Raw genomic sequence first — 24,321 nt, forward strand, 5'->3', positions numbered from 1 at the left:
CCCTAGCAGAGCGGCTAACCGAGCCGGACCCCGAACACAATAAGGTGAGAGAAGCTTCTCCATCACCTGAGCTTGCTGGTTCCACCTGGACGTCAACGCATCGCGCGTGCAGGTGATTCTCGTGAATCACGATGAGCTTTGATTGTTACGTTAAGTAAAACGGAACATCCGGAGAACCTAGAAGTTTAATGTGATCTTATGTCATGTGGCTATTTTAATCACTTCATCTTTGATCACATTTCTAACAATGTAATTCACTGTTTCATGTAGTTTATAACCACACAACATATGTTATATGCACATTATAGCTTTAATCTGCAGAGTATGACTGACAAGTACCTCAAAGTTTAACTTAATTAAATGTATTTACTTTCCACCGCTGCTGCTAACAGACCAGTTTATGTTTGATTGTATAATATGTTCCACTGTAGCTACAGCTTCGATATTGTCTTACACCCCCTGGTTATATGCACATGTTAGTATCATGTGTAGGGATGGGTATCGTTTGGGTTTTTTCCGATACCTGTGTTAAACCGATACTTTTAAAACGATACCGGTGCCTAAACGGTGCTTTTGTATTGCTAAGGCATTTTTTTTTCTTCAAATTGAACAATATTATTAACTGTTTAAAGTATACTATAGATATAAGTACATACAAAACACACTTCAAACTACAGCTTCAAACCTTTTAACTTCAAAATATAAAAATATATATTTAAAAAAAGAACAGACAAGCATCAGGTGGCCTGATGGGACCGTGTGCAACAGAACTCAGTCACTGTTGGATCCTAAAACTGCTGCTTTGCTGGACTACACGTCATCATTCATATCAACTGGAGAGATTTGTTCCATCAAGCCGAGGACGGACGTTCAAAAGCTCGTGCTCGTGTCTCCAGCGATCTCTGTGTGCGCGCCCTGTGTGTGTGTGTGAGCGCTGGAAGCCCCGCCCCCTCGAGCCCCGCTCTGCATGCATGCAGACAGAGAGCAGAGCAGGAGTGTGCTCTGATCCGCGCTATTTTAATAATCGTTTTTAGCGTGCGGGCACCGCGCTACCTTTTTAGTATATATATATATATATATATATACCGTGCAACTTTACAGAGTAGTGTAAAAAAAAAAGCATTTAAATCGGCTCAGGCACCGGAAGAAAGCACCGAAATCTGCGTTGCTTTTCGGTTCTCTGTACCCAACCTTAATCATGTGTGCACATGTTATTATCATGTACATGATTAGTATCATGTATGTTCATATTATTATCTTCAATACTTAATCTTTCACTATAATCTATCCCGAATAAACCATAATCTGTTAAAAAGTCTTCCGTTCTGTATCTTTACTGAAAGGCTTTAAAATGTGTGTATGTATATTTATATAAAAGATGTATACATAATCGTATAATTCGTACATTGCTGGATAAACCTTTGTATAACATGTTGAATGCCAGACATTTACTTTTAATTGAGTATTTTTGCATTGTAGAACATTTCATTTAACTTGTGTGTGTTTTTTTTGTTTACAGAAGTTTTCCCGGCGGAGACGATGTTGACGTTGATCTTGTTGGTCGGCGTGAGTTTGTCCGGCGGCGGGACGTCCGGCCCGGACTCCACCACGGAGACGAGCGGCGCGGTGCGTTCACTGTCGGCCGTGGTCGACCCGCAGAGGGCGGCGCAGAGCCAGAGGCAGCACCTGGAGGCTCTGTTCAACAGGTGAGCGCACGGAACGCTCTGCAGCTCCACTCGGCTCTGTTTGCTTTACGCCTAAAACCTAAGAAAACAACCAAGTTGTTGGGATTTTGATGTTTTTAAATTACACAGGGTTGTTACGGTCATGGAAAACCTGGAACAGTCATGGCATTTTAAAATGGTTATTTCCAGGCCTGGAAAAGTCCTTGAAAAAAATAAAATCCCCAAAGTGTTGTAAAAGTCATGTAAATGTGTTATATTCATGTGTTCATGACGTTCATTTACGCTGAGTTTAAAATAATGAATATGCTTTTAAAAGATAGACGCTCAGAATATAAGCAGGCATACATACAGGCATCTATATAATGTTTATTCTTTTAATCAAACTATTGTCTCATTCATTTGTGGTTTACATAAATGGTAAATGGACCCATACAGCGCTCTTCTAGTTTTCCAACCACACAAAGCGCTTTAACACTACATGACATCATTCACCCATTCACACACTGATGAGAGGAGCTACCATGAAGGTGCCACATCAGATTATCAACCATTCACACACCGTAGGCGCAGCTACGGGAGCAATTTAGGGTTAAGTGTCTTGCTCAAGGACACACATCGACATGGGCTAGCGCAGCCGGGGATCGAGCCGCCGATCCTCTGATTGAAGGACGACCCTGCTACCCACTGAGCCACAAGCACTGTTTGCTTTGTATTCTAATTGTTAGTTTAAATACTACATTTTATCACTTTTTCATGTTTACACCCAGATTTCACAAAATGTTTGGTCATGGAAATTTGGTTTAAAGTCACGAAACCCATTGGTCAAAATGGGTATGAACCCTGCTTATAATATGCCAACTTTCCTGTGCTAAAAATAAACGGTAACAATGTATTTTAATAATTAAAAGTTAATGTCTTTTATATTAAAGGTCCTTTTTGATAAATATTGAGGTTGCATGTCCACTGCCGTTCATAAGTGAACATATTTGTTCTTCAACAGTTAAAAAAGGAAATGATTGTATTGAGTGAAATGTGAATATTTTGCTCATGCAGTGCACGCGCAGACAGACAGACACACACACACACACACACACACTTAACCACACACGCAGACACGTTTCACTCAATACAATAAAACCCAACAGATATGGAGAGAACGGCACCATCTCTCTGGCCGGTTTGAAGCGCCTGTTGCAGAACGTGGGGTTGGATCGCATCAGGACCGTTACGGTGCAGCACCACGAGCAACCGGGCCACCACCACCACCACCACCACCATCAAAACCAGGGAGACCACCACGACCACGACATCAACAACAACTCCCATATCCAGGAGGCCGGCACCACGGCGGTCTACAGCGCCCAGCTGATGGCGAGCCTGGAAGACGCTACTGAGGGACGAGAGCAGCTCGGTCCTGTAGGGGACAAGACCGCCGGACGGGTCTTTGAGAGCCCGACACAGGCGGCTGCAGTCAGCCGGGGGGACCACGTGCACGACCACGTGCACGACCACGAGCATGACCACGTGCACGACCACGAGCATGACCACGACCACGAGCATGACCACGTGCACGACCACGAGCATGACCACGGCCATGGTCACGGCCATGGTCACGGCCACGGTCATGGTCACGGTCACGACCACGGTCACGGTCACGGTCATGGTCATGGTCATGGTCACGACCATGGGCACGGTCACGACCATGGTCATGGTCATGGTCACGGCCGCGTGCACGACCACGACCTTGAGAACCAGGACTTTCCTCAAAACCGAAGTGTGGACAATGTGGAGGTACGACATGATATTATATAACACACACACACACACATCTATATCAACCTTTCAACTGACTGCCGTTGTCGTGTTTTCCTGCAGTGCCTGAACGCCTCCAGCATCCTGTTGTCACACGGCATGTCCCGGGAGGCCGCGGTGACGATCGCCGACTTCAGCTTCCTGTGCCCCGCCCTTCTCAGCCAGATCGACAGTGGCGCCTGTATCCAGCACCGAGAAGAGAGGGGTACGTTGAGACACACACACACACACACACACACACACAAACACACACACACACACACACACACGGCGGGGCCTGCATCCAGGAGACGGGTGCGTTGAGTTATCGCTTCAGAATAAATATGAAGTAGATGTTAGAGATGAATTATGATGTTTCACTTCCTGAAGCTCTGAGCTCATTACACTTCATGGTCACAGAGTAACAGAGAGACACACACACACACACACACACACACACACACACACACACACACACACACACACACACACACACACACATCATCAACACTAAGAGACTATAAAATAATATCTGTTATTTACTCATCACTTGAATTTTGTGTCTTAAAGTAAAAGTACAACATTTTGTATTTTAGTTGGTTTCCTGACTTCAGAGAGTTGAAATGATTTAATCTGAGTTTTAGGATCCAAATCAAACGTCCGAAACAGAAAAGTAATGTTTTAAATATCTCGTCTTATCGAATAAACAAGGTTTTAAAGGTTTTTATTTTATATCTTCTTATTTCTGAGGATTCTAGTTGAGTTTACACGCACAGACACACACACACACACACACACACACGCAGACACACACACGCAGACACACGCAGACATTGTCTTATCGGATAAATAAGGTTTATCTTCTTATTTCTGAGGGTTCTAGTTGAGTTTAATTTCTTTTACAGCATTATTGTCGTGATTTTGATCCAGATTAATTGTTTACTTGTATTTCTTCCAATTGTTGCTGAAATATGGTAAAAAACATAAATAACTCTCTTTTTAAGCTTTTGAACTTGATGTGATGATGATGATGATGATGATGATGATGATGATGATGATGATCAACAGCAGGAAGTTGATGAACTGTATTTGTTTCTGGCCTCTCCTAACTAGACCACGGATACCACAACCACTCGGACCACGGGGATAGTTCCAGAAACGTGGCGATAGGTGAGAATGTTCAGGGTTCATCTGGTCATGGAAAACCTGGAAGAGTCATGGAATTTTTAAATGGTTATTTCCATGCCTGGAAAAGTCCTTGAAAAATCATTTATTTTATGTCATTTAAAACCTCTTTCGGCCCTCGCCTATTTTCCTTAAAAAAGAAAAAATTTGTTTTTAAAAACATTTCCTTAATTATCGCCGTAACCACAGGGTTGTTTTACTTCATTTAAATTGCTACAATACCGTAACCCTTGTGAGAAGAGACCGTAATTTAAAAAATGTAAGTAACTATAAAGTTACTTACATTACCCAAATTTACCCAAATTTTTCCTCTTTTTTTTTAACCGAACGACAGTCTTTTGACCGAGACTCCTTCCTAACATGCCAATGCTTTGTTTTATTGTGATTTATTTGTTTTTTGATTGTTTTCAGATTCCGATTCTTTAGGTCCTAATCTTTCCAAAAAGGTGTCTCATTAGTAGGTGGGCTGTTGTTAAGGCCCTGAACCATACAGTTTGAAACCACTCGAGGATGCATTTTTGGGGGAATCTTGCTCGTATCATGCTGGATGTTCATAGTTATTTTTCATGTATACAACGAGATTTCACAAAATGTTTGTTCATGGAAAAGTGATGGAAAAGAGATGGAAGTCCATTGGTCAGAATGTTCATGAGCCTGGGTTTGTTTCCCTGGAGAAGTCTCACGTCTGACCCTCTGACCCGTTGCAGCGTGGGTCGGCGGCTTCGTCTCCATCACCATCATCAGCTTGATGTCGCTGCTCGGCGTCGTGCTCATCCCGCTCATGAACAAGGTCTTCTTCAAGTTCCTGCTTAGCTTCCTGGTGGCGCTGGCGGTCGGCACGCTGAGCGGCGACGCCTTCCTGCACCTCATCCCACACGTGAGTCTGAAACCTTACCGTTCATCAGTCTTGAAATTGATTCTTAGTTCAATGGAAAACGTAATAATAATAAACGAGACGACACATCAAACAGAGATCTGATCCCAGATCAGCTCGTTGAAGTTTTCTGTGTCCAGAGTCAGAGAAGTGACGATGCATTCAGTCATCGGTCTCCCCGTGTGTTTCAGTCTCTGGGCGGCGGCCACCACCACCACCACCACCACCACCACCACGGGGCCCCGGGGCTGCAGGAGGAAGAGGTGGAGGAGAGCCTGGACGGCGTATGGAAGGGCCTCACGGCGCTGAGCGGCGTCTACGTCATGTTCCTGATCGAGCACTTCCTCACGCTGGGCAAGATGTACAAGGACAAGAAGCAGAAGGTAACGTGTTTATTTACTCAAGGTCAAACCGGTCATCCCGCAGTGTGAAATGTTTAAACAAAACGTCCAGCAGGGTTCTTACGGCCATGGAAAACCTGGAAAAGTCTTGGAATTTTAAAATGGTTATTTCTAGGCCTAGAAAAGTCCTTGGAAAAGATCAAATCCCAAATGTTCGGAAAAGTCGTGGAAATTTGGTTTGAAGTCGTGGAACTCCATTGGTCAACATGTGTATGAACCCTGGTCCAATAGATCCAGAAGAAGTGGGATCAGAACGACAAAGCCGACCCGGAGAAGCAGCCAGCGCTGGAGGAGAACGACCTGAAGCCGGCCGACGGTGAGGCGTAAAAAACATGAAACTGCAAATCTTTATCTTTTTAAAGCTATAAGTATAAAAATACAGGTTGACCCTCTGGAACAGCACGTTTCCTTTTCACCGACGCCATGACGACACCCAGTTCACAGCCGAGCCAGAAGCTGTACACTATTTTCTAAATTTTCTAAAGGTCCTGTCGCCGGTCAGAATAACGCTCCCTCTTCCTCCTCCTCCAGATGTGGAGCCGAACGGCTCCGGCGTGTTCGGCGGCGTGTCGGAGGAGGAGCAGGTGATGCTGGACGCCACGGGCGGTGCCGCCGCCGCCGCCTACACCGCAGAGGACTGCGAGAACAAGTGCCACTCCCACTTCCACGACACGGTGGGGCCGGCCGACAGCACGCACCACCACCACCACGACTACCACCACATCCTGCACCACCACCACTCCCAGAACCACCACCCGCACAGCCACGCCCACTCCTACTCAGAGGAGCACTTCCAGCAGGCCGGCGTGGCCACGCTCGCCTGGATGGTCATCATGGGGGACGGGCTGCACAACTTCAGCGACGGCCTGGCCATCGGTGAGCCAAGCTCTGAGCCCGGGGTCCTGGAACATGAATATGAAATATGAACATCATAGCACTGTAGCATCACAGTACTGTAGCATCATAGCATTAAAGTAATGTAGCCCCATAGCATCATAGTACTGTAGAATCATAGCACTGAAGCATCATAGCATTGTAGCATCATAGCATTAAAGTAATGTAGCATCATAGTACTGTAGCATCATAGCTTCACACTACTGTAGCTCTATAGCATTATAAAATCATAGTACTGTAGCATAGCGAAGTAGTATTATAGCATCAGAGCGCTGTAGCATCATAGCGCTGTAGTATCAAAGGTCGTAGCATCATAGCTCTGTAGTATCATAGCGCTGTAGTATCATAGCTTCGGAGCATTGTAGCATCATAGCTCTGTAGTATCATAGCTTCGTAGCATTGTAGCATCATAGCTTTGTAGCATCATAGAGCTGTAGTATCATAGCATCATAGAGCTGTAGCATCGTAGCTTTGTAGCATCATAGTACTGTAGCATCATAGTACTGCAGCTTCATCGCATTGTAGCATTATAGTACTGTTGCATCATAGCTTTGTAGCATCATAGCACTGTAATATTAATAATAATAATACATTAAATTTGGAGGCGCCTTTTCAAGGCACCAAGGTCACCTTACAATTGCAATAAAATAATACAGGGTAAAAGATAAGCAAAAAAGATATAAACAACAGTAAAACAGAGCATCAACATAAAAACAAGTGAGGTGCACAGGGACCAGTAATAGTGTGTATGCCAGTTTGTAGCTCATAGCTTAGTAGTATCATATAGCTGTAGCATCGTAACTTTGTAGCATCATAGCGCTGTGTTTTTTTTTTATATCTTTATTTAAAAGGGACCACGAACAGTTAAAACATAAGTGTCACCATTTGATGCACTGTACCAGATTTTAGCTACAGCTAATTTGCATCTGTAGTCCCTTGACAGACCATAACAAACATAAAACAAGAGCAAACAGTACAGGATTAAAGACACAATACAACATTATATGGGGGAGAAGAACACAATACAAATCTACAGTACAGCACATTAAAAATAAGTAATAAAAACCATTAAAAGTAAGTAATACAAACCATTTAAAAGTAAGTATTATGAAACATTAAAAGTAAGTAAAAAAACATATAGGGATTCTAGTGGTCTTATTGTTGTTTCACCAGCCTGCCCACAACATGTGATGCAATATGATATATGTGACAGGACCATGGCATGCATAACAATCAAATGTTTAAAATTAGCCAGATTGTACTTTTATAGTTTTAACCATTTTCTTAACATGTTTTTTGCAGTTCAAATTTTGGTCCAGTATCATGCTAAGATATTTAAAATCAGTAGCAATATCAATCCTTTCACCTTTGTTAAGAATATCAGCATCAGGAGGTTGTGTTATGGTTTTGGAGAAAAACATCCCTTTTGTCTTGACATTTAGACTCGGACATGATTGATGAAGCCAGTGTGTGATCCTTTCCAATGCATTTGTTAGCTTGTTAGCTTGGCAGCTGCTAACTCAGGAGTTTTTGCGTGTGTGTAAACAACAGTGTCATCTGCATACATTTGTATTTCTACATCACGACACTGTTCAGGGAGATCATTTATATATAAACTAAATAATAAGGGACACCTTATGGAACACCCATTGTACATTCCATGTTTCTGGACAGTGCATCACAAACTTTAACACATTGCATCCTGTTTGATAGATATGGAGACATCCATGCCAGTGCTTCAGATGAGAAGTTACATTTAGAGAGTTTCGATATTAAAACATCATGATTGACTGTATCAAAAGCTTTACTTCGCTCTAATAGCATTGTAGCATCACAGCTAGTCCTAGTGCTGACGTGGTCTCTCTTTAGGCGCTGCCTTCACTGAGGGTCTGTCCAGCGGCCTCAGCACGGCGGTGGCCGTCTTCTGTCACGAGCTGCCTCACGAGCTGGGTGAGACCTCCATCTTCTCCTCCTTTATCATCGCAGCTTCATCTATCATTCATGACGTGGTTTTAAACAGATTGATCGGTGACATTTCCCAGGGGACTTTGCGGTGCTGCTGAAGGCCGGCATGACGGTGCGGCAGGCCATCCTGTACAACATGCTGTCGGCCATGACGGCCTACCTGGGCGTGGTCATCGGCATCCTGATCGGTCACTACGCCGAGAACATCTGCATCTGGATCTTCGCCCTGACGGCCGGGCTCTTCATGTACGTGGCCCTGGTGGACATGGTGGGTCAACGTCCTCGATACTGGGATTACTGGGAGTACTGGGACTGGGTTTACTGGGACTGGTGGACATGGTGGGTCAACGCGTCGCTACTGGGTTAAAGCCTAATTTATGGTTCTCCGTCAGACGCAGACCCCTACGCCGTAGCCTGACGCGCACCTCCAAAAAATCCTAACTACGCGTCGCGTTGACGCGGACCACAAGCGCTGTGATTGGTCCGCTCAGAACGTAATTTCCGGCAGTTGCTTTTTCCCAGCCTCGACCGGTTTAGTGGTCGTACAGACCACCTCCGCAAACGTCTTCTCTGTCGCCTGCAATTCAACATTTGCAATATAAGCATTTGCTCTTCAATATTGATGAGCTCCATCTTTAATGCAGCCGCTCCAACTTGGTCGCCATTGTTTACTGTGACCGGAATTCGGCTATAACCCCTGAAACCACACAGCCACACAGACACACCCCCCTGGCGGCATGGCGGTTAATTGCAGAGCAACGCAGTCCCTCGACACAGAACTTCGAATGCTCAACGACGGCGTCACGACCTGATGGAGAACCATAAACTAGGCTTTACTGGGTCTGCTCTGGGTTTACTGGGACTGGCTCTTGTTTAACTGGTCTAGCTCTGGGAGAGGAGTTTAACGAGGGGAACCTGAAGGCAACACGGACACTAATAGTAATAATAACCTGGTGGAAACATCCACATTGACAAAATCCCTCCAGACTATTCGATTGCACAAGAACAAACAAACCAGTTCATCTGGATTTCTAAAGATAAAGATAACATGTCCATGAGAACATGTCGATAGTTCACACACTGTGAAAGCAGAGGAAACTTCAAAAAGGTGCAACATAAAACATGGTGAAAACTAAAAGCAATTATTGCAATAATTTAGGGGGAAATCTGTCTGTGCTGACGGATTAAATCCACTATCTGAGAAGTTAGAAGCTGCCGAGACCCGAGACCCTCATCCAGTCAGCAGCGTCTGCTCTGTGGACTCTCAGCCGCTCAGAGAGCAGCAGCAGATGGCCTCTTCTCTCACACACACACACACACACAAACACAAACACACACACACACACACACACACACACACACAAACACACAAACCTTCATGAAAACAAACACAGGAGAGGGGAGTTGTCACAGACGTCGCTGTTTGGGAAACACGGTGTGAAGGCTGACCTCTAGTGGCCACCGCCCTGCACCGTCCTCTAGAGACCGGACGCCCTGTTGCATGACGATGTATTCACCGTTATAATAACGGCTCTTTACCAGTCCAGCTAGCAGTCAGCTGGTTTTAGCCAGTTCGTGGCTGTATTTGAAGCCTTGAGTTCGGCGATTTTGGCCGTCGCCATCTTGTTTTTCTTGCAACCGGTGAACAGGAAGTGCCCTAAAGCGCTGCTTCATGGGGGCTGCCATGTGATTGACAGGTCTCTGCCGCTCACTTCCTGTTCACCGGTTGCAAGAGAAACAAGATGGCAGCGGACAAAATCGCCAAACTTGAGGCTTCAAATACGCCCACAGACCAACGACTACGTCCACTTCTTATAAACCGTCCGCGTGCAAGAAGACTAATAAAGTTATTAAATCTCTGTCGTGTCCCCCGCAGGTTCCCGAGATGTTGCACAACGATGCCGGGGACCACGGCTTTAGCCACTGCGGCTTCTTCCTGCTGCAGAACACCGGCATCCTGCTGGGCTTCGGCATCATGCTGCTGATCGCCATCTTTGAGCACAAAATCCAGCTGGACCTGGAATTCTGAAGGAGAGGCTCCGCCTCCTCAAGAGGAGAGGCTCCTCCCCCTCAAGAGGAGAGGCTCCGCCTCCTCAAGAGGAGGAGTGCTGCCCGTGTGCTTTTACTTTGTTTAGTTTCTCTGTGTTTGTGGTTCTAGACCAGCTCGATCTTTAGTTTGTATTTTCAACCGAGTGAACGTTATGAAGTCGTCACGTTGGCGTTCGGTTAGCTGACTAACAAAGTTGTGTTCTTTATTTTCTTGCTTTAACGAGTCTCGAGTCTTCAGAAAACAAAAATACATAAAAGTAAAAAAAGAAAAACGTCCACATTAGTGTTCAGGCCCATCTGATCACAGCAGCTCATATTTACGGTAAATCCAGTAGGACCTGAAGGCAGCACGAGAAAGAGCTGGTTTTGCATCATATTTGAGTATTTTTTTATTTCTTCAGCGTTACGTCTGATTTCGTCAGAATTATCTTTATTTATGTGATCAGTGTTTAAGGAGCCAGCGTGTACTTATTACCACGACGATAAAGATCATTTAAAAAATAAATTTCAATATTTTACGGTCAAGACCTGAAAACAAGATTAATATTCACATTTTTTCCAATGAGAACCAGTAACATTTTTGGCATTTTTTGCTTAGAATAATGAATGCGTGTGTTTTCTGTTGATGGATTAACGGTTTCAGTTTGTTGCGTTGGCGCGGCGCCCCCTTGTGTCGGTTGTGGCTTACTGCGACGACGACGATGATGGTTATGAAAAAACCCACAAATGTTAGTTACAAAAAATACCTTTTTAATATCAATGAAAATGCTGAAAGGGGATTCGGGGCCGTTGAGTTGAGCGGACGTTCTAAATGTTTGGCAAAGAGCTGCTTGAATCTGCTTTGAAGAAAAGTCCCTGAACGCACCGATCGGACCGAGGTCGATTATTATTTTGATGTTTCTGAAACGTGACTCTGTGGAGGAGCACGAGAGGAAGCGGGAAGCACACGGAACGTCGGAAAAAACGAGAAAAACTTTTCCCGCCGAAAGAAAGGAGCTTGATGCCGTTGAACATTCCCGTTTCCTCATTTTCAGACTTTTTGCTTTTTCTAATTTAAAAATAAAAAATAAAAGGGCTCCCAGCGTGGTTCCTGCTGACCGGTCAGCCGCTGACCTTTGACCTCTCGGTGACATTTGCACAAGTCTGGACGAGAGGAAATCCAAAGACGATGCCGCGAAATTAAGATGAAAATTGACGGCGACAAAAAAGGGGAACTCTGCAGATGGGCTGTTTTGCGTTAGTGTTTTTTTTTGTTTTTTTCATATATATTTTTGTCATTAACTATTGTTACGTTGGGGAGTTAAAGTGGCAGCTAGGTGACTGAGGCCTATGAAACATTAGTGTTTGCGTGTTACTCGTGGGCTTTGACATCGATGATCACGACGCTCGTTTAAAACGAGTTCACGCATTTCTTTATCGCAATGTTTCGTTCTTCGCTCGGAGGTTTAGGTCAAAATCAAACAAAAGTTTCCCTTGGCGGTCGTTATTTTCCGGCCTTTTAAAAAGAAGACAAAGGTTATCTAAATCTCTGAAAAGCAAGTGAAGTCGATTTGTGTATTACGTGTACAATATACTGTCTGTATATATTAATGTACATGACTGTATGTGTGAGGTTGGCTTCAGGTGTTCAAACCAAGAGAATCTTACCGTAAAAGTTGGGTTATAAGCCACTAGTACCTATCGCCCCGCTGTAGCCAGCTAGCGCTCCTGCTGGCTCCCCGCTGTAGCCAGCTAGCGCTGCTGCTATCGCCTCGCTGTGGCCAGCTAGCACTCCTGCTAGCTCCCCGCTGTAGCCAGCTAGCGCTGCTGCTAGCTCCCAGACAACCACCAAAGGTAGCGGGACCAGCCCCGGCTCGACGCCCGACTCGGGCAGCGGGGAGCTAGCAGCAGCGCTAGCTGGCTCCAGCTAGCAGCAGCGCAAGCTGGCTACAGCGGGGACAACCACCGAAGGTAGTAGCGGCTTATAACCCGACTTTTACGGTATTCAAGTTACACTTTGGTTAAACAAGAGAAAAAACGTTTTTGTCTCAAATGAAATGTGAAATGAATCTATTAAATCGTGAGGACGTCCCACAATGCACCGCTTCAGAGCGATGGAGCTGCAATGTAAACAATTCATGGCCTTTCTTCTTTATTTCACTCGGCAGCCATTTTTTAGCTCCTGTGAAAGAGGATCATCGGCGCATCAAGACGACGTGACGTCTTTAAAAATCACGACCGTTAAAAAGCGTGAAACGTTTCAAACTTCTGGGAACGAACACGTCAGAGTTTTACTTTTACTTCTTACGATGTTCGCTGATTTATTTTTGACGTATTCACCGTGAGACCACACCCAAAAAAACTCTTTATTTTCTGAATAGTTTCTGAGATGCCTTTTACGGCCAAACATGTTAAATTGGTGGGGGAAATAATTATTTTTGTTTAAAACGGGAACAAAGTGATGATTTTTCTTTTATTATGGAAAATGTTGATAAAAAATAATTAACTCAATGACTTCACGTAAATGGTTGATGATCGCTGCAACTTTTTGTGGCCTCAAAAAAAAGCTTGTGTTTCTGTTATTTTGTCCACCTCTGTATGAGTCACAGCACCCCCATCGTGCCGCTGTGACTCACTGCGCTTCAACATTCCTGCACACGAATAAACTTGGTCACCTTCCATGTGTTTCATCGTTATTGTAAAAGTACACTAGTATTACCAGCTTCATGGGGTAAAAGTACACTAGTATTACCAGCTTCATGGAGTAAAAGTACACTAGTATTACCAGCTTCATGGAGAAAAAGTACACTAGTATTACCAGCTTCATGGAGTAAAAGTACACTACTATTATCAGCTTCATGGAGTAAAAGTACACCTGTGTTATCAGCTTTATAGAGTAAAAGTATGCCAGTATTATCAACTTCATAGAGTAAAAGTACACTAGTATTACCAGCTTTATGGAGTAAAACTACACCACTACTACCAGCTTCATGGAGTAAAGGTACACCAGTACTATCAGCTTCATGGAGTAAAAGTACACTAGTATTATCAGCTTCATGGAGTAAAAGTACACCAGTATTAAATACATATTAATATATATTGTTATTAGATAATTGATAGTATTCTCAGCGCCATGCAGTAAGAGTAATCATAGAACTGTAAAAGTACACATTGAGCAGTAAAGTGTCTCCTGAGACTGATGTACATATACATAATAGTATTATATAGTTGATGCTGCAGTAAGATTAAATGTGGGAACCAGTGTTTTAATATTCAACGATTTCAAAGATTATCACGTGTTTTGTATTTATTTGTTGATGCACACTAACCATAACTTTAGCTGTCACATACGTGTAACAGTGTAAAGAACTGCTGAAATGTTTTTAGAATGACTTTTCGAATAAAAATGGATTCTGGAGTTAAACTGAACAACGTTTACAAAGAACCCAAATAGAATGAGAAGTATTTCATTAACACATAAGAATGCTAAATAATAAGGATGAAAAAGTAAAATTCACATTGTTTACTCAATGACGTTTAAAGTTAAACTGATCGGTAACCTTTACCTGAGCTGGAAATATTAACAATAATATTAACATTACCTGAGCAAAAATATAAAATATGAACAAGACAGAATAACAACCAACTAAGTCAATTTATAATCACATTTTAATCACATTAAAATAAAACAAGCATATTTACGCCCACAGCTTAAAGAAATTAACAGCATTAAAGAAAACAATGACCCCAAAATGTATCACAGGTTAAAAACACAGGGGAAGTTATTCCTTATCAATGTATTATTGCTATATTCATAAGTTTGGTGTCTCTGACTACATTCACCATGAAGCTCCCCACTAAGAACAACATGCCAGTCGGCACCTTTAACCAACTAAAGGTGACGACTGGCATGTTGTTCTGTCTTTGATTTTTACATTTTCACAAGTACAAAAAAAAGTTACAGTAACTGCCAAACACTAAAACTATGTCTTCAATCATGGATATTTAGCATTAAAATGAAATGATTCTAAATCTTAAAAGTGTATTCTGAATACTGAGCAGATCATGAACACAAAGTATAGTTCTTCGTCAATTAAAAAAAACCATTTGGCCATGAAATTTGGAGCGTTCAATTAATTAATTCTTTTCATCCACTGAAGGAATTTGTGTACTCTAGCGCCATCAGCTGGTGAAGTGTTAGCGATAACATGTCATGCTAACTGTTGCATGCTAACTTGCAACATGCTACCCTTCATCACAATACAAAATATACACATTACAACTGTAATCACGTCAACACACAAACAGCAAAACAATGTTTGAGTTATTTTTCATTGAGTCAACTTCATTCTTTACATTGACACAACAACCTCACAGTGAAGCTACAATCCAATGTAATTTATAAATTTCTTGAAATAACCCTTCTTTTCTTTCCTCTCCTGTTGTTCTTTGACCAATTCCTCCTCTGTTTTTGTAAGTTTATCTCGTCTGGCTACTTTGGAGATGATTTTTGCTTTGTCCTTCATTGCCGTCAGAGACTGAATTCGAGCCGTGTAGCCCGGTTTGGCCTCTGACCTTTCCCCTTCGATCATCATGTCGATGTACTCCGGGGTGGTCAGCGGGTTGGGCCTCAGGGCGATCTCCTGCAGACGAGTTATGGAGTGAGCCGACTGATCCATGAGGGAGACGACCATGTCCTGAAGCTGAGCTATCTCTTCCTCCTGCCTCTCAATCAGTTCCTGAACAGTCATCTTTCCCTCTGTGGCCTTTTTGTACTTGTCTTTGAGCTCCTGCAGCGTTTGCTTCTCTTTGACTTGGACATACTCCCATTTGTACGTCTGGTTGGAATGCAGATTCCACATGCATTTTCCGGGGCAGACGGTGCACATGCCGAACTGATCCATTGATGCACAGCCACGTTTGTCGTTATCGTCAGGTATCCCGCATGGGTAGTGGCATGTTATTGAACATTTTTGACAGTTGGTGATGAACTCTCCTTTCTTTGTGAGCAGTTTTTGGATTGGCTTAATCACCTCCACCTCAATCTCAAAGTTCTCGTTTGAAGTCATGATCGTTTCGTGCTCTTTAATCTTTTCTTTCGTTGACTTGATTTCTTCAAGTTTTGCCAATCCGGCTTTAACCTGCGGTTGCAAACCTTCAATGGCTGTTTCAAGGTGCTTCCGTTCTTTGAGAACCTCTCTGGTCATTAGCAAGCTTTTGGTTGATATTTTATCCAAAGCAGTGAAGAACCTCCCCATGCTTTTGGCACCCATGTTCCAAAACATTTCGTCAAAGTTGTCATCATTGTCAGAATCCTCATCACAGACCCCGTCGCTGCTGCTTCTCTTGTTTGCAAACAATGCAGAGTTGTTGAACTTGAAGTGAACCGGAAGCCCAATGTCGTTTTTTGGACATGGAACCGCAGAGGCGTTAATTGCCTCAAGAACCGGTGGCTGCTTGCCGTCTGCAAAAGTCACCAGCATCTCAATGTTCTCTGCCACATCTTTGCCAAAGATCGAGAGCACAGAATCAAACACATACCGTTGTGTTGCGGTTAGTCGTGCAAGAGAAGCCTGTGTCACAAAACACAATGCATCAATCTCACTGACTCCATTAACGGAGGTGAAAAGCATCCGGATTTGCTCTGTGATCTCCCGGTCTCTCCCTATTCCCCTTGTATCTCCAAAGCCTGGTGTGTCCACAACAGTCAGAGTGAAAGGGATCTGAAATCCCTCCTGGTGGTTGATCTTGTACACAGTGACTTCCGAGGTCTGGCTTTCAGTCTGCGATCTAGACTGATCCTCACGAACTAACTGGAATCTGAAAGGGTCCTTCCACTCCACACCAACAATGTAGTTGATCATTCCGTTGATCAGAGTAGACTTTCCTGATCCGGTTGCTCCAAGAAGCATTATTGTGCGATTTTGCCTCATGGTTTCTTTGCCAAAGCCATATTTCCGGCATCCATCAATCTCCATATCTTCTTCTGTCAGAGGCAGTTTGTAAACTGAGGGAGATTTAGAATTTATACTCTTGCTAATATGTTTCAGGTATTCTGCAAGACGTGCAAATTCACGTTTAGTTGTGCAGACACGAACAGTGATGCTTTCTTTGCTTCTGCCGGCTAAACCACAATCACATCTGACCCTGACAACATATTCTGTCTCTGAGTGAAGTCCTGAAATTATCGCTTTCTCAGCCATTGACATGGTTTGGTTCCATCGGAGATCTTCCTCCTTCCCCCCGTTGTCTGTTTTGGCGTACTCCACGATGTAGCTCATAATGTGGACATCTTGTCCAAGCACAGCAGGTTTCTCCCAGCTGACTGATATCTCTTCTGAGTGTGTTTCAACTTGAGGTTCTCCAGGAGGGCTGCAAGGTAAGGTTTTAATTGAATCACTGACTTCATTGGCTGGCCCAACACCTGCTGAGGTCACTGCTCTGCATCTGAACACATACTCTGTGTTAGGACTCAGATTGCTCACTGTGACCTCTTCATCTTTTGATGCTGTCTTCTGCTTCCATCCTTCCTCTCCACTGACACAGTACTCCACAGAGTAGAAGGTGATGTTCTCTGCTCCATATTTGGGTGGAGAAATCTTCAGCGTCACACTGTTGTGGTTGATGTCACTTACGGTTCCTGTTTCAGGCTTTGAAGGGGGCTCAAAGTTCTCATTGACAGAAAAGCCGTCTTTATAAAGGTAGATGCTTGAACCTTTCTGTGCTTCATTTGTCGTTCCCAAAGTCAAGAACTTAATGTTCTTGTTCTCCTTGTTGGCCTCTGCAAAATCACTGAAGAGCTTTGCTTTCTGTCTCAATGTATCTGTGACTTTGTGGGAAAGGAACCATTGTTCCTTCTCTAGATCCTGAGTGTGTGCATCTTGAGGGTTGCCTGGTGTTTGTCTTAAGTAGTCTGATAAGGTTGAGAGGTATGATTCATCACTTCCCAGTGAGGTGAAGACAAAACACATCACATGTTCTGCACTGAGAATTTCTTCATGAAGATCATTTTGCGATGGAACGATCTTGGTGTTTTTCATCATCTTGGTGAAAGACTTTAAGATAGAGACTTCCTTGTCTTTACAGTCCATCCACTCGTTCAGGTTGTTGCTGTTGAAAGGAGAAGCATGTCTTTTCTTCAGGATGTCTGCGAGCACAGCTTCCTCTTCTCCTCCTCCTCGGATTGCTGGAAGTTTCTTTGCCAAAGTTCGTTGGAGTTCCAGTCTGAACTCAGAGCACATCTCTTTAAAAGTTTTAATCTTTTTGCCAATCTGTGGGAACTGCTGTGCAGTGGTGGTTTTCAATGCATCATTGCACCTCATTTCCAGCTCACTGAAGTCCTCCAGGACACTCTGGGATTCTTGAACTAATCTTATACTTATCTGACGTACGAGTTTAGCAGCAGTAGAATCTAAACTTGTCAATGGCAACAGCCAGACCTTCATTGGTACGGCATTCTCTCCGTTGGCTCCCAACAGTCTTGGCAGACTTTGGTAGACTTCTACTGCATCCTGAAAGGACACAGGATTCTTTTCAAGAGAAAAGTCTCCATGGAATTTGCAGGAGAATTTATCAACATTTTCTCTGTCCTTGTCTTCCATCTTCAGGGAACCTTCACCCTCTATCGCAAGGCAGGGGATCTTCTTGATCATCACCTTCAAGTTACCCTGAATGTCTTGGTGAGTTTCTGTTCCAGACACCTCACGGTCAAAGACAAAGAAGGCTTGTGCCCCATACAGAACACCTGTGACTACATGTGTTGCTATTCCTTGATCAAAGACATACGGATACTTCACATTGCCTCTTCCAAGGTGATTCATGGACAGTTCCTGGAACTTTGTGGTAGTTTTGTAGCTTAGTGTTACTCTGGCCTGATGTTTGGAAGTCTTACGATCATTCAGGTATTTGGCCGATCCTTCAACCTCCACCAGTCCACCCAAGAAACTTGCTTTCAGAGAGGCTTCAACCTTTAGCGCTGAAGATTTATCATCAATTGAATCAGATGCAACTATCTCAAAGTCACTGCTAGGTTTTGGTCTTTCTCTTGTATCGTTGTCCAGGTCATTGCAGTCCCAGAGTGTCATGCCTGCCAAAAAAGAAGTGAGGAAATTACTCATACATATATACATACACATACTTTCACATATTGTCACCTTCCTAAAATAATGGCCTAAGTCATTTTTTGACTCATGATACTAGCCACCTCTGGTAAAATCGCATACATCCTCAGTTGAACAGATCATGTGATTCTACCCCTATAGTATAACGGCCTATGTCAAGAGTGTGAGTTAGGCCATTTTAGTTTGCCTAACTCAAAAGACAATGTGACTCAGGCCATTTTACAAGCTTTTCAATATGGCATATTGAAGCTAGCATTTAAGATAGCAATTTAGTTAGCATTTTTGCGAGCATTTTTGTCAATGAAAATCTCACTCGAACTTAATATTAGTAATCATAACATAATTTGACCCTTATTACAGTATGCCTGTTGTGCAATATCTATAGGCAGCGTGTGCACCCATACTACATTTGGTCAAGTTTTTTGTATTTTCTGAAAAACCTGAAAAAAATACTTGAGACATTACTAAAACATAAGACATAAATTACATTTAGACTAGTCAAAACTGATTTACAGATCAGTAATTCCTTTTTTTACTATTAAGAATGTCGATCACAGTAATCTATAATCAAATTACTACTTGTTGAACTCATTGTTTGGATTGTGACTCATGAGAAAGGGATTTCCCATTACATATATCAACAATTGCATTTTGGATATGTAACCCAAAGTAACATATTCATTTTGGATATGTACAATGAGTGGAAATATGGCAAGCCATTTTAACATGTATTAGCTATCTGGAATTAATATCAAAGATATTAAAGTAATTTTGATTAGTCGTAATTACATTGTGACTAGCCGTGACTACACTGTGACTAGTCGTAATTTATTTCAAGATATCTATAACATCGTTCTGACTCTGACTCTGACTTATAGATATCAGCAGTAATGTCATTGAAAACTCAACTCATGCATCTAAATACAAATCCAGACATCTGTAATTCAGTTATAACTACTCCAAATAATGGTTGCGGATCTCTAAAACGTTAATTGACTACTGTATTGTTTATTTATTACATTGCTAATGCAGGGCTTCCCAATAAATATTGGCCCAATAAAGCATCTGAACAGTGTTAGCAGAAGCCATGATGGTTGCTGTTGTGGATTTGATAGAAAATGCCATGAAATAGAAAAATCTTATCAACAAATAATTTGTTGCGAATGAGAGCGTCATTCACTGAAGAGATGTGTTAGAAGCTTACAGCATATTATATATTTCTTGTCGCCAGACACACGTGAGGACCTACGACGAACCATTGCAGTGCCATCTTATATTTGAATAGCAAGCCACTCCAAAGCTTGTTTATATCTCATTGTGTATACAAGATATGGACCAATACACTTCTAAGGGGCATGGCATCAATATTTAGCATTCCTGTAAAATTTGTCTAAAACGCCTATCCAAGGCATACCCAAAATAAATTGCAAGCTGTACTTGAACCATATGGAGTGAATGCATAGTCTTGGTATCTTTTGAAAGATAAGGTAACACTCTGAAGCTTTTCCCCTCAATAGTCAGAATCACTTTAAGTTATATACGTTTGAACAAACTAAGTATAAGGTTTTTATTTCCGAATGAACATTTCTTTGCAAATAAATGTCTACAGATGACTATAAATGGGACTTATAAACTGGAAAACACAATGGGGCCAAAGCATGAAGCCTTATCTAGTCTAAGTAAAAAGCAGATATCAATACCACAGAAAATGTATATTTTACACATGTTTTTCTAATGTTATATGTCTAGGCGTTTTGCCATTTTGAGACTGCAAAGGACCCAGAGTATTCATGATGTATATACTATAAACCTATTTAAAAGGCTTATAGTCTTGCAAACTTATAGAGGTACTATTCATATGTACTACCAGTATTGCTGACACAGAGTAAATGAAGTATAAATGCATTTCCGTGCTTATTCAATGACAAACTGCAGGGTCTGTCAGAAGCAGTTTGTTCATCATAAAGTCTATATTGTGTCATATCTTGCAGCTGATATGAAAATGATGCAACACCAGTTCGTGGATATTTATGGATGTAGTCACATGTATCTTTTATGGGATTTTTTTTATTCAACCTTTTTGCGACGTAACAACACCGTTGTTGTTGGAATGTGAATTTATGGATCAATATGAGGCGTCATCGGTGAGTTGCCTAGATTGTCATATTGTTTGTTTGTTTGTTGTTGTCTGACATTAACGTTAACTGTAGCTGCTATGGTTGTACGATCTTGAAATGGTTAGGATGCTTACAATCCAGATAACCGTAGCTTTCTAATGCACTTGCCACACACATAGTATCGAACTATAAATAAAGATTGTCTCAAGTGTACACTGTACAGTTCACGTGCAGTGTACGTACACGAACTGCGGACAGGCCAGCGGATCACTAAGAATTAACAGCGCATCCTTTAACCTACCGCTGCAGTTAATCGCCCAATTTCTGCAATTTTTGCCATATTCTATTGTTTTCAGGCATTGTACTTTAACAAACTCCCCCTACAATATTTTTAAGATCAACTTCTAATTTGGTCAGGATGATCTGAAGACCTTTCCGATAAAAAGATATCGAAATGGTGTGTTGTCATTGAACGGCCTTGATGTGGCGTGGCGACCATTTCTCCCCCATTTTGTGTAGTTCGCCAAGAAAGAGGAAGTTGTTGTAACTCCAGGGTACATTATCCAATCTGGCCCAAATATCTCATGCATGATGCTGCTTCAGGCCTGAACACAATTCCACGAAAAAATGTTCACATAGTTATAGCGCCACCTCCCAGCTAGTTGACCAAATGAGTCTCAAATTGTGTAAGTAAAGCCAAAACACATTGATGATACTTCATCATGACTATTGTAACTGTGGCAATGCATCATTCGTCATTAAAAAATAACCTGACTTATCTGTGTCTTGGGATGGTCACAACCTCATGGAACTTTTCACACATGCCAAAGGTGATGGAAACATATATTTTATATGGCTTTTGGCCTTTGCTGTCATAATTCCTCAATAGCGCCCCCTACAAATGTTCAAAAGAGCAGCCGCAGTGCTACGTTTACCATACATATATGAAATGTGTCGTGCACGAGTAACGCATGAAGATACAAATATCCTTTAAACCGTACTGGAAGTCGGCCATTTTTCTGTGATTTTCCATTCATTTTTGCACATTTCTAGGCCTAGAAATGTGCAAAAATGAATGGAAAAATTTGAATCTGCCCTAAATCATGGCTATCTGGATCATGGACCATGCCTACTACTCATTGTATGAATATTTGAATGTGCTGTAACTCGTTACGTTATTCATTCTGGCCACATGACATCTATTGCTTCTGTCCATCCGGGGAGAGGGATCCTCCTCTGTTGCTCTCCCTCAGGTTTCTTCCCCTTTTTTCCCTGTGAAAGAGTTTTTACTATCTTTATTGGGGGAGTTTTACTGACCCGATGTGAGGTCCCGGGACAGAGATGTTATGTGTACAGATTGTAAAGCCCTCCGAGGCAAACTTGTATTTGTGATGTTGGGCTATATAAAATAAACTGAATTGAATTTAATTGAATATACGAAAGTATGCTTTTAACTCGTCTGGTTTCCCATCCATCCTTTAGCATTTGAGCCAGATTGTGACAGCACACATATACTTATATGTGTATACATATTTTAAAAAAAAAGTAAAAGTTTAGATTCAAGGAATGTTCCCATGCCTGAATCTTTAATATTAAAACAACAAGATCCAACTTTTAAAGCAGTTTCAGTTTTGTTGCTGGATGGCAGTAAACAACATGTGGTTCCTTACCAGGAATCAGTGAGTCTTGGCGGCAGTCGTACAACATCCCGAGGCTGAAGGGCCGGCCGAGGGCCGCCACCTCAATCGTTCTGCTGGCTTCAGCGTCCATCTCCCAGCATGCACCTGTGGAAACAGAAAGTACACCAGTTCACTCATGTGACTCTCCTGCTGTGCAAATGCTTAGTCATCTGTCACCTTGTGTAGTTGCTGTAACAAAGACAAAATAAAACATGTTACTTTTGGGTGAAAACCTTAAAAGGAGAAATGAAATATGCACCGGCTGTCCAACAGAAAATTAGTGTCATGGAGAACTGACCATGTAAGCGTCACATTTTTTACAATAAACCATGTATATAATAAGTTGGAGAAAATAATAATAATGACTTATATTAAGTCATTTTAGTGTGTACCCCAGTGCTGGACTGATTGACAGCATTTTCTAGAAGTTCTTTATTAAAAGCAAAAAGCAAAAGGTGGACTTCTAAACTTCTACAATGAATTTTTTGTTTCATACATAATTCTACTAAATACTAGTACTTATTGGTACAGCTGCTTAAAGGATTTACATACAACATTTAAAGTCTTTTAAACCTCATTACAGTGCAATAGTTAAACAGCTCTGATGACTCAGTAAAGACACATGAACACAAAGAGCAGGAGAGTACTCACAGTAGCAATGGTGTGATCCTCTGAGGCAGAGCGGTGCGTTCAGGCTTTATGTTGCTCTGAAGGAGACACGCCCCCTCATGTTTATTCACCAGCAGGAGGCGGCACAGAGGAGAACCGGCCTGATTTCCGAGAAATGGCTTGGCTGGCAGCATGTACACAGAGGAAATCTAAGTACAAGGTATAAAGCCTTCATGATCAGGATAAAGGTCACAGGATACTATAAAAAATACATAATTTTACTTGGTATTTCGTTGAAAGTAGGTCCAGTTTCTCACATTTGAAGTATTACACATCTAATATATATTTTAAAAGAGCTCCACACTAAATGTATTCATTGTTTTAATCACATGGCTCCTTGATGCCGTATGACGTTACCCTGTATGATGTAACCCCATGTGATGTTAACCCAGGTGATGCGTCGCTCTTCGTTCAGAGATAAGAACCCGGGTCAGCCGGTTTGTGTGCGTGCAAAGTGTCCATGTAAAGTAACCACAAAGGGAACTGAAGACGGACTCGCACTTCATGTTGTCAAAGGTGCTTCTGTTCTTTTTGTTGTTTGAGAGTTTGGTACCGTGAAAGGAGGTCCTTCCTGTCCGCTGAACAACCTGTGTTCCGTGTGTGAGGTCACAGGAGGTCAGGAGGGGAAACCACGTGTTTCCACAATATTCAAACATTTTCCCAAATGGATTGGTACAGACTTCATTCTCTTTGAATACTGCAAAGGTAAAATGTAGCATTGCTTATGTTACAAAGGTAGAGCAGAATCTGCATATATAATTGTTTGTGTCTAATGATAAGGTAGCAAGCCGACATAAGCAGAAAGGACTTGAGGGCCACAGTGTTTCTGTCTGGAGCCGGCCGGCGGAGCTAACATTGATGAGCACTGATTGCACTGTGTTGGTGAGAGATATGCTGACTCTGCATATGCAGG

General features: G+C 42.4%; 1 protein-coding gene across 1 annotated transcript; it reads left to right on the top strand.

The window, feature by feature from the left end:
* Positions 1–1,539: 1,539 nt before the first annotated feature.
* Positions 1,540–10,824, top strand: slc39a6 (solute carrier family 39 member 6; the record flags this gene model as incomplete). Its single annotated transcript, XM_079214008.1, has 11 exons — positions 1,540–1,706; positions 2,831–3,476; positions 3,561–3,702; positions 4,590–4,646; positions 5,369–5,538; positions 5,727–5,918; positions 6,168–6,252; positions 6,468–6,812; positions 8,700–8,780; positions 8,873–9,063; positions 10,672–10,824. The coding sequence occupies 11 exons, from the start codon at positions 1,540–1,542 to the stop codon at positions 10,822–10,824; spliced, it is 2,229 nt and encodes a 742-aa protein (XP_079070134.1).
* Between the last annotated feature and the right edge of the window lie 13,497 nt (positions 10,825–24,321).

The sequence above is a fragment of the Taurulus bubalis genome (genome assembly GCF_910589615.1).
Source record: "Taurulus bubalis genome assembly, chromosome: 1".
NCBI lineage: Eukaryota > Metazoa > Chordata > Actinopteri > Perciformes > Cottidae > Taurulus > Taurulus bubalis.